Genomic DNA, 15,198 nt, shown 5'->3' with positions numbered 1-15,198 from the left:
AGCCTGTAATTGGTTATGGACGCATGGACATTTGGGCCTGAGGAGGCTGGAGAAAGATGTGACCACACAGGGAAGATGACAGCCCCTCCCACCTCCTTCCACCCAGGGCTCAGTGCGTCCGCCAGAGTCACAGCCATGCCCCCGCAACCTCAGCCAGGACTGGCCATGCAGGGAAGGCTCTGCTTCCGGCACTGCCACTGCGTTCCAGGGGAAACGCCCGCCCCTGGGCCAGGTGTGGCCATGCAAAGCAGCCCTGGGCTGGGCGTCCGACACCCAGGCTCCAGTCCTGGCCAGGAGCTGCCTTTCTGTGGGCTCTGGAGGACTCTCCTCTCCCACCCGTGCTCTTCCTCCAAGCAGCCCATTCCAGAAGCAGCTGAGCCTCACTATGCTGACCGTGTGCAAGACCCCAAGCAGGAAGAGGTGGGTGGGGTGGGGAAGGAGGCTGGAGGGGAGCAGACAGGCAGAGCACAGGGAGAGACGGAGCGGCTCTGTGCCACGCTCACCTGCCCGCCACAGCTGGTCTAAGTTGGAAAGTGGGGAGCAGGAGGAAAGGAAACTGGTCAGTGAGGTACAGAATGATGAGAGCCTTCTGTACCAACAACAGCCCAGGGCTGGGCTGACAACTTAGAGCAGAACCTGCCAACCTCCAGCCCTGGGACGCCTCAGCCACCGTCCCCTACAGCTCAGCCCTGCCCAGCTGTGGGAACCAGCTAGACTCTGTTCCCCGGGTGGCGGAGTGACCACAAGGAGTATCCCTGTGGCAGATCACTTCACTTCTCTAAGCCTCAGTTTACTCATCTGTAAAAGGGGAATGGGTAACATCCACCTCCTGGGCTGTCGTAAAGACCAAAGGGCCTAACCTTGGACAGGCACCTTCCTTTCTTCTTACTACTTCCTTAATAACGTAACATTCAACTGCCAGGCCCACGATTACCATGTGGCATGAGGCTGGCTCCATGTAGCCATTCAAGAGCCTTTCACTAAGAAACGAGGGGAGGCTGACAGCCACTCCCTTGGGGCCAGGGAGGGAAAGCCTGGGGCTGTGGGAGCTCAGAGGAGGTCCTCCCAGATTCCTCAAAGAAGGGATGGGAGAGGAACAGCAGAGGGCTCTCAGTGGAAATCAAGCACAGAGGCGTGAAAGGGCGTGACATTTGGGAGGTCTGCTGCGGAAAGGTCGCCCTGGCAGCTGTGGGAGGATGAATAGCAGCTCCAGAGGCTGGAGGCAGAGACACTATTTCAGACCTAAAGAGCCAGTTAAGGGAGGCGGGGGTGGGAAAGGGGACAGTGGGGGGAAATCAGGACCACACAGAGGTGGCCCTGCCACCTGAGAGCAGGCTCTGCCAACAAGCGTGTGGCAGGGCAATACCAGGGAGGGCCAAGGGCACCCTGGACGTGACGAGAAGCCTTCCTAAGACCCTCTTCTCTCATCCATGTCTTCCAAAGTCCTCTCTACTCTGTCCACAGCTCAGAAGGCCCTCCAGAGCACCAGGGCCCTCAGTCCCCTGTCTCCTGGACCTCCCCATTTGATGCCCACCTGCCTGTCCAGACTGGAACTTGCCCTGCCCTTCGACCATCTTCCACCCAGGGCCAGACCTGGGAGGTGTCTTGATGCCTCGCTCTCCTTCACACCAGCCCACCGCTTTCCATCAGCGCAGCCACCCCCGGGCCCAGTCCACCACCGGCTCTCAGCAGACCACTGCAGGTACCTCCCCTCTGGACTTCCCACTTCCACACTGTCCCCTACGATCTATCCTCCACTGGGAGCCAGGGCTAGCTTGTAAAATATCTGCTCATGTCAGGTGGCTTCCTATGGCTTCAGGACAAAGCCCATGTCCTTTCTTGCCCCCAAGCCCTGGCCTTCCCCAGCCACATCCCTCAGCCAGAGGTTCCCTCTACTGTAAACCTTCTGTTAAAAGCCCCACTCTCCATCCTCTGTCCCTTCCCCCCAGCTAATTCCTGCTCATTCTTCAGGTCCAAGCTGAGATGAGCACCCCTGCAGGACGCTGGGCACCCTCTTGTGTGACCCCTCACAACCCACATAGTCCCTGCACTTAGCCCACCTGACTCCTGCATAATTCTAGTTCAAAATCTCCGCCCCCAGCCTCGCTCTCCCCTATACTCAGGGCCCAGCACCCTGCACAGCACATAGGACACTCAGCAAACCTTTGCTGACAGACTGAAAAAGTGACTGTATTAAAGGGTGGAGAAGAAATTAACTGCACCCCACAGGAAACAGCAAGGAAGGGAGCTGAGGGGATAGGTCCATCAGCAACACTGAGGCAGCCCTGCCTGCGCTGACGGGAAGGGTGGCCAGGTCATGGGGCTAGTGGAGAAGCACAGAACAGCGTGGGGAGCAATGCTACTGTTTATATAGGAAAAAAATTTAAATATATATGTATATATATAATTTTATATCATGTGTATGATTTAGACACATACACAGCCAGCCCTCTCTATCCGTAGGTTCTGTATCTGCAGAATTAACCAACCACAAATCGAAATCATTTTTGAAAAAAATGTTACATTGTTGTTGATGTGTGCTGTGTAGTTAGGCCTACCATGGTTGCATCTGTACTGCTTTTTTTCTTGTAATTTTCCCTAAACAATATAGTATGACAACTACTTACATTCATTTACATTGTATTAGGTATTATAAGTAATCTAGAGATGATTTAAAGTATAAGGAAGGGTATGCATAGGTTATATGCAAATATTACACCATTTTATATAAGGGACTTGAGCATCTGGGGATTTGGGTATCCCCAGGGGGTCCTGAATCAATAATCAATCCCCCATGAATACCAAGAGACCATTATATATACTAGATTGTCTTTCTTTTGAGGATAGATTAGGAATTAATAGCAGTGGTTCTCTGTGTAGCAGAAGGAAAACCTCCAATGTGTAGCACATATACCGATTTCAAAATAAATAGTAAAAGCAAGGCCTCTTCTTTCAGTGAGAGGACCCCCCCAGCAGAAGGGCAAAGACACTCCAGCTGCCAGGAAGATCCCTGTCGGGGGCGGGGCTTTGCAGCTTCCACTCCATCTCCCCCTTACCTCTTCAGGAGGCCACTGGGAAGTGTGGTCACATTCCCGTCTCAGATGGGAGAACTGAGCCTCCCAGAAGGGGAAGGGCTTCAAGGTCACATAGCAGCAGGTAAGCAGGGAGCGGGATGAGCAAGGGATGCTAGCACCAGAGGCCCAGGTCTTGCCTCCCCCCGTGGACTTCCCCAGCTCCCAGGACTGTACCTGCGGGACTGTGGAGCTGGTGGTAGGGACAGTGGAAGAAGCAAGGGGCTTGGCCACTGCTGGCAATGAGACCCAGGCCCGCCTGTCCCTCTCTGGTCCTCAGTGCCCACTCATCCCCTGAGACTCTCAGCACTGCTTCCTGAGCCCTCTGGCCCTCTCTCTTCAAGAGTGCATAGTCCGCAGAGAGTTAATGTCCAGCTACCCAGCAGAGGCCTTTTGCTCTAGCCTCCAGTAATAAAACCTGCTCTGTTGGGGCCATGGGCTGGGGTGGGGGAGAGATAAAGACTGTTCCCAAGTACCAGACACAACTCACAAGGTCACCATGGGCCTCCAAGTGCCCAGGGGGAGATCAAGGGGCCTCTCTTAGGCCAGAGAAACACCCCAGGAATCCATTTTACCCCAAGCTCCACCTCCTCCAGGAAGCCCCCCTGGCCTGCTAGCCTGGGGCTTCTACCTTAGCAGGCCATGAAGACCAGGACACACACCTTCCCAGAGTCACAGAGGTGCCCACCCAAGGAGCCTCGCCATTGTGCCAAAGGGAAGGCTGAAACCAGAGAGTGGCAGAGACTCCCCAAAGGCCACATGCCAAGAGCAGGACCAGGCCTCTCAGACCAGGGCTCCAGTCTCTGTTCAGCATCGGGGAGTCCTGGATCCCTATCAGCCCTGTCACCTGTTCCCTGCAGAATCCAGGATGGCCCCTGGCCTCTGGGACCATGCAATGAGAAATTGCTAGGTGTCCTCTGAGGTCTCTCTCCCATTTGGGGTGCCCAGGGCTGATCTGTGGCTCTCAGGTGCTGCCCCTCAAGATCCTGGGGGCAGGCCAGCTGGAGCAGGCAAACGCAGAGCAGACAGTCAGGGACAGAGTGTCTGCCTGGCTCACGGCTGTGAGCTGCATGGTAATCTGAGGAATTCCTGGGTGTGTGTGGCTGTGCCCAGGGTAACCCAAGCCATGAAGTGACCAGGGGTTGCCATGGTTAGGGACAGGTATGGTTTCTGGGTGGGACAATGGCCTGGCTGCTTCTTCAAAGCCCTGCTTGAATCCTACCTCTTCCACTCAGTCACAGAATCGTGGAGTCAGCAAGTCGAGGAGACTTCCTTGAACCCTGCAATTCCTGAGCATGGCTCCCCAGACCAACAGACACGCAGAATTGTCAGAGCTGGGGACCTTCTAGGTGCCATGGCTTGGTTTTCTGACTATAAGCCTCTGAATAAGAAGGCAGCTAAGACACCTCCTCTCAGCTCCATCCCACATCCCCTCCCCAACCCACCCAGAAAGATGGTCAGAATGGTTATTAGTGACACTTCTAATTAGACAAATGGTACAGATCTCAGAGTTTTCTGGAGAACCCATAAACCTTTGGAATTCTTTTCTTTGACCCCTACTCGGCCTACTTAAGGACATAATGTCCAGGCTGATTTCTCTACTAGCTGCCAGCAAATCAGTCTACCCCCCAAAATTTCACAAATAATATTCACTGATCCCAGACTGTCTGAAGTTTTTTCCTCCCCTCGTCCTTATGAATTCTGCTTTTGCCTTTGTTCCTTGATTCAATCTACTAACCACCTCCTCCTGGCAGGAAAATGGGTCGGGACATTAGCTCCGGCAGTGGCCTCCCTGGCAGGAAAGTCGGAGGCTCCCTGTTTACCTCCAGATCCAAGTGTCAGACTTCACTCGGACCTTGGGGAGCGGCCATGCCATGGAGAGCCCCAGGACCCTCCTGTGTCCACCTTCCATCCAGGGAGGGAAGCAGAGAGGGAACTGCCAAGAACTGGGATGCAGACACCAGTGGGCACTCATGGGTTATCTCTGGCCTGGGCTCACGGTCTTTTTTGTTTTTTTAAAGATTTTTATTGGGGAATTGGGGGAAGGGGAACAGACAAGTTGCTGTCATTTTGTTCTTAAGTCTAGTTGTGGAGGACGTTGCTCCACTGGCCCAAGATGGCACCATCATTGCGCTCTTCCCGGGCAAGGCAGATCAGTCGCCGGCTTCTGGACGGCCGCTCACTGCGGCTGTTGGCCGCTCATGCTGGCCGCTGGCTACACTCGGTAGCCCATGGCAACCCACTGCAGCAGGGGCTGCAGCCTATGCCACCACCGGTGACTCACGGCAGCCCAGCTCCAGGTTGAGCTGTTGTTCACCATCTCTTAGCTGTAGAGGGCAGTGTCACTGGCCCTCATATGTGGATCCGAACCAGGGCCCTCTGGCGTCCCAAGCCAGCTCTTAACCATCGCGCCACTCGGCCAGCCCTGGGCTCACATTCTAACCGCACCCCCAGCTAGGTGACACTGGTCTTGTCTGGAGATGCCATCAGTGCCGTGTCCCACCCTGGGTGAGGGGAAGAGTGAGAGAGGCTTTATCAGTGCAAAGGGCTCCCTGTGAAAGCCACTTGCTGTGCCTATGCAATGGACAGATGTCAAGGGCCTGGACACAGCCTCTCCTTGGGAGCCCAAAGTCACAGAGGGACCAAGAATGGGGAAGGTAGTGGGGGGCCTCCTAGGCAGCTGAGGGGGTCATGGTGCCAGGACTTCCAAGGGGATAGATCCCTGGCCCTGAGAACATCTTACTGTGACTCCTCAGGGACAACCCCCGGGCTTCCTCGGACTCTTCCAGCCCTGTCTCCCTGAGTCCCCTTCACATTCCTGACAACCTGAGTGACTTGTGCCGCTCACTTGCCTGGCATCGTCCTGCCTCTGGCTTTCTATTCATGTAGTGCCCCTTCCTGAATGCCATCTCTCCCAGCCAACCTAACCCACCTAAGGCCAAAAAGTGTGAGAACATCTAGACTAAATGATCTCTGCGGTCCCTTCTTGTTCTGATGGTCTTTGAACCCACCTCTTGGGATCAGCTCAGTCCTGGCTGAGTGAGACCATATTTGTCTTCCTGAGTTTCAAGGCGGAGAAGTGTAGGGGGGGGGGTGTATGAGTGTTTCTAATATCAAGGTTTTGGGGGTCAAGGAGCATGCTCCCTCCTCTGTCCCCTTTCTGAGGCAGAACCCAGACTCACAGCAAACCCAAATGGGGCAGTAGTTCCCCATCTCAGGGCAAAACACTGAGACTCTCACTGACCCCTCCCTGACCTCCCAGTGGTTTCAAGGCCTGCGGAGCCACGTAAACCTGTGGTGTACAAACTGCTTCCTTCTGCAACCACAGACCACAGAAGCCATGGCTGGAAAGAGAGGATGAGCCAGACGGAGGGATACGGCCAGATGAGTCCCTGGACCCCAGTGTCTAGCAGCAGACCTGGCAGTCTCGGGAGGCTGGGTCCCTGGGTCGCACGGGTGGGGCTGAGGGCAGGCGGAGCGTCACTCACATAGATGAGGTGGTCCCGGTAGCGGATGAGCAGGTTGCGCAGGATGCCGGCCTCATTGAGGTCCCCCAGGCGGATCATGTCCTCCACACCGTGGACCGACGTAGGGTGCATGGGCTTGATGTGCGTGGCATTCTGCGGGGAGATCCAGTGTTCCTGCGGGGAGGCATAGCAGCTAATGTCAGGTCCTCTCCTGGGGCAGAGACTGTGCACTTCTGGGGAAGGGACCCAGGAAGGAAGGGAACCCCCAGTCTGTGAGACCCTGGTAAGGGCCTCACCCTCTTTTGTAACCAAATGCTATCAGTTATTGCAGGTTTGAGTCTATGAGGATGGTGCTGCCCACCCCCAACCCCATGGACCCCTCCTCTCCTCTTAGGGGATTCTCTCTGCAGACCTAACAGGTGGACAGGCCAGGGACTTCGGCCCCACCTTACAGTTGTCATAAAGGAGATTAGAGTTCCCCAGTCACTTTGCAGGATGGAGTGGAAAGTGTAATACTTAGAATTAGACTTGGCTTCAAATCTAGGCTCTGGTAAACAAATGCATAAAATGTAACTTCAGATAATGCCAAGAATAAACAGGTGCATGGGATGGAGAATTACCAAGGTAGCTACCTTAGATAGGGTGGTCAGGGGCCACCTCTCTGAGGAGGTGACGTTTAAGCTGAGACCCGAATGATGAGCAAAAACCCCTGTAGGAGGTGGAGATCCCTGGGAGAGGGAAATCGGGGTCCAGGGAACAACAAAAGCAAAGGCTCTGAGGCTGGTGGGGGCAAGGCAGCAGCAGTGGAGATGGGAGAAGTGGGCCCATTTGGGATGTAGTTCACAGGGCTTGTTGATGAATGTGGAGCAGGGGTGAACTTTCAGTCCTTGCGAGCTGAAGGAGAAACTAGGACAGAGGTTGTCCTCTGGCTCCCCCTACTCTCCCCTGCAATATTTCCTGTAGCCACAGGGTGGCAGGCGGTGCAGCATCCAGCGATAGCACTGACTCAACCAGCTGGCAAAGCTGTTTCCTCCCAGCTCTGGAAGCCTCCCCTCCCCCAGGTGGTCTCCAACATGTCTCTCAATCCCAGCTGCTGAGGGAAGTGAGAGTCTGACCTGTGCTCTCGAGTGTGGCTATAGCCTGGGTCAAGCCCCCATGGTCCTCTTGGGGCCCTCTCCCTCTTCCCAAGTGACAGAACCCAGGGAGCCCCAAGACTAGGTAGGAACCTGAGCTTTGGGAAGGGGGGTGTAAAGGGGACCCCTTTGCCACCTACCAGCTCAAGCCCTCAGGCTTGCTGAGTAGGTGTGGTGCACATTTATGAACACTCACACTTGCTTCTCCTCCAGGTCCCCTCTGGAATAGCCAACCCCAATGGCTGGACACTAGCAGGAATCTGGGTATTAGCTCCCCCATCCCATCCCATCCTACCCCCAATCCCAGTGGTCACCCATTCCTACCCAGTTCCACTGGTCATCCATTCAACACTCTCAAGGGCTGCTGGGTGGGCAGTGTCTTCCTCACCAACCTCAGACTTTACCCTGATCCAGACCATCATCTCTCACCTGGCCCCTGCCCCTTGCTGTCCTTCACTTTACCTCCAGCTCTCCCCTGCCCCCAACCTCTCATCCCCTGGGAGTTTCCTCAAGCACCAGTATGATCCCACCACTCTGGGGCTTTGAGCGCTTCCCTGACTCCCCCTGTGCTCTTTAGCCTGGCATTTAAGGGCCAACATGAGCTGGACACAGGGACTGCTAGCCTTCGCCCCGGTTACCCCGTACTTCCAACCAGGGACGGTTGGCCTCCACTTCCCCAAACACCTCTGTGGCCTTGCTCATGCTGTTTCCTCTACCTTCTTTCCACTCAGCCTTTGAGGCTCAGCTCAGATGTTCCCCAGTTTGTAAAGTCTTCTGCGACAACACTGCTCACTCTCACATGACCCACCTGTGCCGTCCCCCCCACCTCTACTGCAGGACAGATTGGGGCCTCCTCTGGGTTCCCACATTGCCTGGGTCTCCCATTGCAAGGCCGTGGTCACCCTGGGTGGCTGGTGTCTGAGTGCAGCTCTGTCCCTGACCTCCCAATTTGCCCCAAGGCTGAGAGCTCCTGGAGGCCAGATTCCATGTCTGCTAAATCCCTTCCACAGTGACTGGGATACAAAATGACATGGCAGGGAGTCAGGCACCAGACACAAATGATGTGGCAGAGAATCTCTAATGGGACCTATGGCCAGCTGGTCACTACTGATGACCAGGTATGAATTAGAAGCAGAAGTCCCAGTCATGGAAAGACCTCAGAGGTCCCCTATTCCAACCCCTTCACTTCACAGGAGAAAATAGGGTCAGGGTGGGGTGGTGGCCTGCACAAGGCCCTCGGAGGGGTCAGGGGCGGCGCCAGCCGTTACTTATCATATTCCAGTCTCCCCAGCATTTCAAGGCATCTCCAGGGCCCGGGGCATCTCAGTACAGGTCAGGCCCTCACATAGCTCTCCCTGAGGCATGAATGGGCCAGGTGGTGAGATCAAAGAACCCGCCTAGACTTTCCAGTCCCCAATGGAACATTCCTCTCTCCCGGGTACCCTATTTCTTGATAGAAGTTGATCTAATTGGAAAATTCCCTCTGCTTGGTCCCTGCTCACTGACTGGGTCCTAAGCCCCAGCATGGGCCAGAGGGAGAGGACTCCTGGGAAGGCTGTCTGCCTTCCCCACTCAACCCCAGCTCTGGTGTCATAATTTCCCCGTCCCCAGCAGTTCAGCACAGAGTTAAGAGGAGGCTCAGCGACTGTGTGACCCTGTATCCTTGTGCGTGTCACTTTGCTTCCCTGAGCCTCCATGACCTCATCTATGACATGGGAATTAGAATAGCAGTCCCTTCTTCTTGGGAGGTTGGGAAGATTTGTTGATATAATAAAGGCCAACCTTTGTTTATACCTGCCAAGTCTAAAAATCACTGGTAGGGGGCCGGCCGAGTGGCTCAGTTGGTTAAGAGTGTGAGCTCTGAGCAATAGGGCCACCGGTTCGATTCCCACATGGGCCAATGAGCTGCACCTGAGCTGAGCTGCCAACAAGTGGCAGGATGGCTCAGCTGGTGCGAGCACGTGCTCCTAGCAACAAGGTTGCCGGTTCAACTCCCACATGGGATGGTGGCTACACCTGCCCGCAACTAAGATTGACCACAGCACCTTGAGCTGAGGGGCCGAGCTGCCGATGGGTGGCCAGATGGCGACTGGACTTGGAACTGAGCTAGCTGCGTCCTCCACAACTAAGACTGACGGACAATAACTTGGCTGTTCCCCTTCCCCAATTCCCCAATAAAATCTTTAAAAATTTTTTTAAATAAATAAATAAATAAATATAAATTTAAAAAAAAAAGCACTAGTGCCTAGTAATTGCTCCACCAGTGCTGGGTATTATAATTCTAATGCTTTCTGGTTTTACAAAGATGTATGTCCTCATTTGCTCCTCATAACAGAATTACCGGCCCCTGTTTTACAGTGAGGCACCACACTCAAGAGGTAAAGTGGCTCACCCAGTAAAATGACAGCGCTGAGCCTGTCCCCACCCCTTTCCTGCATGGAATGTCTCCCAGCTGAGGTCAGCACCCCTTGGGTCAATGTCCACAGGCACCTACAGCAGGGACCAAAGTGTAACCAGGGCAGAAACTGAGGCCTGGCCCTGAATGGATGCCAGAGAGAGGGAGAGAGGGAGGGAGAGAGAATATGGCCAATTCCCAGGGACTGGGGAGACATTTGGGAAAGAGCTGGCCTGGCACTGAACTCGGAGAGACAGGGACTACATGATCTGAAGAGAAAGGAAAGGAGGGGTGCACCTGTCACTGGGAACAGCTTGGGCAAAGGCAGAGTATTACGATTCCAGCAAGGACCGGAGCCATAGCCATTCATTCATTCATTCATTCATTCATTCATTCATTCATTCATTCATTCATCTATTCATTCAGCAAGTCTTTATGAAGAACATTCTCTGGGAAGACTCTTTGTTGGACTCGGGAACTAGCTGTGACTTACCAGGCCCTGCTCTCAAGTTGAGGGAGTCTGTGGGAAGACAGAGGAATAAAAGAAATGGCCTGCAGAGGAGAGGAGGGCATCGGAGTGAGAAACGTTTGTGAAAATGGGGGCCAGAAGCGACAGGGGCTCAGTTCCATTGAGGCAACTGCAGCCTCCCTAACCTGCTCCAGGCCAGACCGTCATGGCCCCCCCCCCGCCACCACTCGGTAGCCCCCACTCTTAGGGCCTTAGTGGGAGTATGTGGGAGGGGACCTCTGGGATCCGGTGACACAGTTACGGGACACCATCTGACAAGCAACATGACCCAGGTGAAACTGAAGCCTGCAGGCAGAGTCCCTGGGCCCCACCCTGGGGGCTTGCAGGCAGGTTCCTGGGCATGTTTGTGCTGCCAGCCCCCCTTCTGTAGCTGCGACCTCACAGTGCCTCCCTAGAGACTCCTCAAACTGGAGCCTCTGGAATGACATTGCAGGCACTCCAAAACCCAGGGGACAAATGCATGGTTAATAGAGCTTGAGCCCGCAAGTTGCCACTGAGATGTTGGGAGGAGAAACGCATGCACCGGGGCCAGAGGTCGTGGGTCCTAATCCCAGCCCCATCACTTACTAGCTGTGTGATTAGTAAGTGGTCCCTCTCTGTGCCCCAGGTTCCCGTGGGATAACAGTGGCTTCCCTCCCTGCTTTCTCAGACGCTGTGAGGACCCAAAGATGGAAATGGGTCAAAGGACTGTACAAACCCTGAAGGGGGTGTCCTTCCCCCCAGCAGAGCCTCCTGCTCCAAGTCGCTGCACTCTTTCTCCCCTGTGATACCAGGAGGCTAAGACAAGGACTTGGTCCCATTTCTACATCCCCAGCGCCAGTGGAACTGCATCTTCCCAGGTCCCTCATGTCCCTGCTAAGCTGAAATGGTGTTCTTTGCACAACGGCCACATGTCCCCACACCACGCACACGAATTGCACACATGTGCAGAGGCCCCACGCTTCCCACCTGGACCCTCGTCCAGACCACCCACCTTCTCCAGGGCAGGACCCTGACTGCAGGCCTTTCCTTCCGTCCCCAAAGCCCCACTCTCACTACCTACCAACTCAGACTTCCTGTGTCCCTTTTCTTCAGGGCCACAGGAGATAAAGGGTTAATCTGTCAGGTTGATTCCCAGGGCAGCACCAAGGTAGACAATGAATTCACATGATGCCGTAACCCAATAAAGCGAGACTAAGGGCGCTTTCAGACTCTCACTTTACTGAGGTGTTCTCCACGTGTGATCTCACTTGTGGGTCAACGCCCCGTGAGATAGTTCCTATCATCCCCATTTTACAGAAGGGGAAACTGAGGCTCGGAAGGGAATGAGACTTGGTGAAGCTTGCACAGCTAGTAAATGGGCAGGATCAGATCTGAATCTATCTGTCTGACCCTGAAGCACCCTGTGCCGGAGGAGCTGCCAGCTTGGTGCCATCCCCTGCCCCAGCACACACACACACACGTGCCCACACAGACACAAGTCTTTAATACTAGGCCGAGTGAACTAAAGTGTTTGTGGAAATAGAACAAATAGCCTGGGACAGAAGGGGAGGCTCCCTCTCGCAGGGGTACTGGGGAAAACTCCATGGAGAGGGGGGTGAGAGGCGGAAGTGGGGGCACGGGTACCACCTCCACCCCTTGCAGGCAGGTCACTGCCTGGCCCCTGCCTCAGGTCGCCTGTCAGCCTATGTCCTTCCCACGTCATGGGGGTGGGGGCAGTAGGAGGCTACTCACGTTGCCTTCATCATCCACCACCTGGATCTGCCCAGAGTCGCAAAGCTTCACCACTGCCCCGATGGGCACATCAAACTCCTGCCCAGACCTCAGGTCCATCCAGACATAGTCCCCCTGTAGGTGAGAGAAAGTGCCAGGACAGGTGAGCAGGGACAGGACTTGGCGCCCCTTACAGGCAGTCCTGTGCCCTGATGCTACAGCCACTAGCAGTGGTTCTCAACCTGTGGGTTGTGACCCCTTTGGGGGTCGAACAACCCTTTCACAGGGGTCGCCTAAGACCACCGGAAAACAAAAAGATATTTACATTACGATTCATAACAGTAGCAAAATTACAGTTATAGAGTAGCAACGAAAATAATTTTATGGTTGGGGGTCACCACAACATGAGGAACTGTATTAAGGGGTCACGGCATTAGGAAGGTTGAGAACCGCTGCTCTAGAGGCTCTCGTGCCAACTACAGGAGAAGGAAGAAAAGGGAACTCAAACTTGCTGGGAGTCATCTGGTGCCAGACCCTGCATTTTATGCAATGCCATCTACCTCTGCTCTGTAATAGCCATTAATGTCCCCGTTTTACAGATGAGTAAGCAGAGACTCAGACAGAAGAAGAGCCGAGACCACACAGCTGGGCAGCTTCAAACCCAGGCCTGTCCAAAGCCCAGCTCTTCCCAAACTCTACAGCCTACACATGTACAGCAGACTCATCAAAGTGTAGGCAGAAACACCAAGACATCCCTCTGTCCTAAAGCAGACAACCCCACAGGACACCCAAACAGCTTCCATGACCTCCAGGATCGACTCTCATAGTTGTAGTTATGGGCTCCTCACAGTGACACCACTCTGTACCGGGCCCTGTGGTACAAGTTCAGCCTCACCGCCACCTGGCTTGTGAGGAGAGCCCAGACATTGAGGGAGAGAGTTATCACGTTTGCATCCCCTGCAGTGTCTGGCACAGGGCCTGGCTCTTACTGCACACTCAGTAAGGGCACTCGGAAGACAAATCTAAAACCCAGAGTCAGAGAAATGGACTTAGAACAACTCTCAACAATGATGCATTCAATAACCATGCATTGAGCACCTGCTGAATACAAGGCACTGATTGATCGAAATGCTGGGGACTGAGCTGTGACCGTGGAGTCTACATTCTAGTTGGGTGGGGGCAGAAAACAAACAGCTGAGTAAATACATGATCTGTTGGATACTGGTGAGTGCTGTGATGGTAATAAGCACCCCAATAGTGGAGAATGAATGAGAGGTCAACCACAGATGCAGCAGCCGGGGAAGCCACTCTGTGGAGGTAGTCTCTGAGCTGAGACCTGAACAGCAAGAAGCAGCCAAACAAGGAAAGCACAAGGATAGAAATCTGGGCAGAGAAAATGACAAGTGCAAAGGCCCTGAGGCAGGAAGGAATAGTAAGGAGGTCATTGTGGCAGGACCTGATGAGAGAGGAAGGTCATAGAGGTGAACAACATGCAGGACACAAGGCTCTCATTGGCTTGGAGGTAAACATTTGGATCTTATTCTGATCCTAATAAGAGTGTTCTTTGTGGGTGGTGGTCCCCAAATTTCCCAGGAGGGTAAGAGAATGGTAGCTTTCCTAATAAAAATATAACTTACTATCAAGCAGCAGTGAGAAACAACAGCCGATAAAACCGATTCACAATGAAATAAGCCGAAGGGAACAGCCCCGTGGAAACAGCTCTGGGCCGTGAGGCAGGAGGTTGGGCTCTAGGACCTGCTTGGCCTTGGACAAGTCACTGACCTCTGTGAGCCTCAGTTTCCACATGTCTCAGTGAAGGATGGGCTCAGTGTGTCCCAAGACCAACTCATCACTATTTTAGCCCCATCCTGTTCCCACCAGAACCAGCTCTTTTTCAGACACAGCTGCCACTATGGGCCTTTGCTTCATAGTGGAGGTTAGCGCATGTTAGAGACAAGCTTGTCCCAAACCCAAGCTTTCTCTCAGAAAAAGTTGGAAAAATTGGACAGCTTCTGGGAGGGGAGAACTCACATATTCACTGAGCATCTGCTGTGTTCCCAGGGCTGCATGGCTGCTTTCATAAACTGCCCCCTGTAATCCTCATGACTGCTTTAGTCCCGAGCCCAAGCTGCACCTCCTGCTACACTCCTCACCTGTTCTAAGTGCCAGCCCTCAGACCACCTGAAACACCCCTACTTGGACTGTTCTTCTCCACCTTACCTCGCCCCACCTCTCCACTGACTGAATAACTACTCGTCTGTCCAGACCCAGAGCAAATAGCAACCCTTCCCTGGACCCGCACCCTTTCCCTCTTCCTCCTCTTCCTCCCCAACTCCTGAAGAGTTCACTCATTCATTCAGCACATATCTGGGAAGAGCCCCCGTAGGCTGGTCCTGTTCCAGGCTCTGGGGACACAGCAGTGAACAGGCAGCATGCTTGGAGCTGTGAGGCAGCCCCAGGCTGGAGCCAGATGAGGGGCGATGTGGGCAGGCACCAGGTCACACAGGCCCTGTAAGCCATGGACAGGAGGTGGACTTTCTTTTAAGTGTAAAAAGTAGCCACTGGGAGATTTTAAGTGGCAGAACGGTGTGATGGATTTACATTTTCAAAACTTCACCCTGGCTGCTCAGTGAAGAAGGGAGCAACCCTCCGTACAGCCAGCGCCAGACTGGGTCCGCTGCGCCATCATTACCTGTGTCCATTCCCCACTAGCCTGCAGCTCCCTGAGGGTGGGGCTGGGTTTGAGTCTTTCATCTGTGATCCCCAAGAGTCAAACACTGAAAAATAGAATTTGTCTTTAAGAGAGAGAGAGAGAGAGAGAGAGAGAATATATGTGAGTGTGTGTGTGTAAGAGAGCATATGACAGAATATGTGTGAGAGAAGAATGTGTACTGAGAGAGACAGAGAGAGA

At 54.0% G+C, this 15,198-nt stretch overlaps 1 protein-coding gene across 1 annotated transcript in view; it reads right to left on the bottom strand.

The window, feature by feature from the left end:
• Positions 1-15,198, bottom strand: part of MYO7A (myosin VIIA) — a 47,957-nt gene that overhangs the window by 30,385 nt on the left and 2,374 nt on the right. Inside the window, exons 2-3 of the mRNA XM_019649335.1 lie at positions 12,309-12,422; positions 6,560-6,712 (exon numbers count right to left, since the gene is read on the bottom strand). Of these exons, the coding sequence (XP_019504880.1) occupies positions 6,560-6,712; positions 12,309-12,422 (267 nt within the window). The remainder of the gene's footprint in view (positions 1-6,559; positions 6,713-12,308; positions 12,423-15,198) is intronic.

This window comes from Hipposideros armiger, unplaced genomic scaffold (genome assembly GCF_001890085.2).
Source record: "Hipposideros armiger isolate ML-2016 unplaced genomic scaffold, ASM189008v1 scaffold_132, whole genome shotgun sequence".
Taxonomy (NCBI): domain Eukaryota; kingdom Metazoa; phylum Chordata; class Mammalia; order Chiroptera; family Hipposideridae; genus Hipposideros; species Hipposideros armiger.
This window is presented reverse-complemented; position numbering and strand designations above follow the sequence as displayed.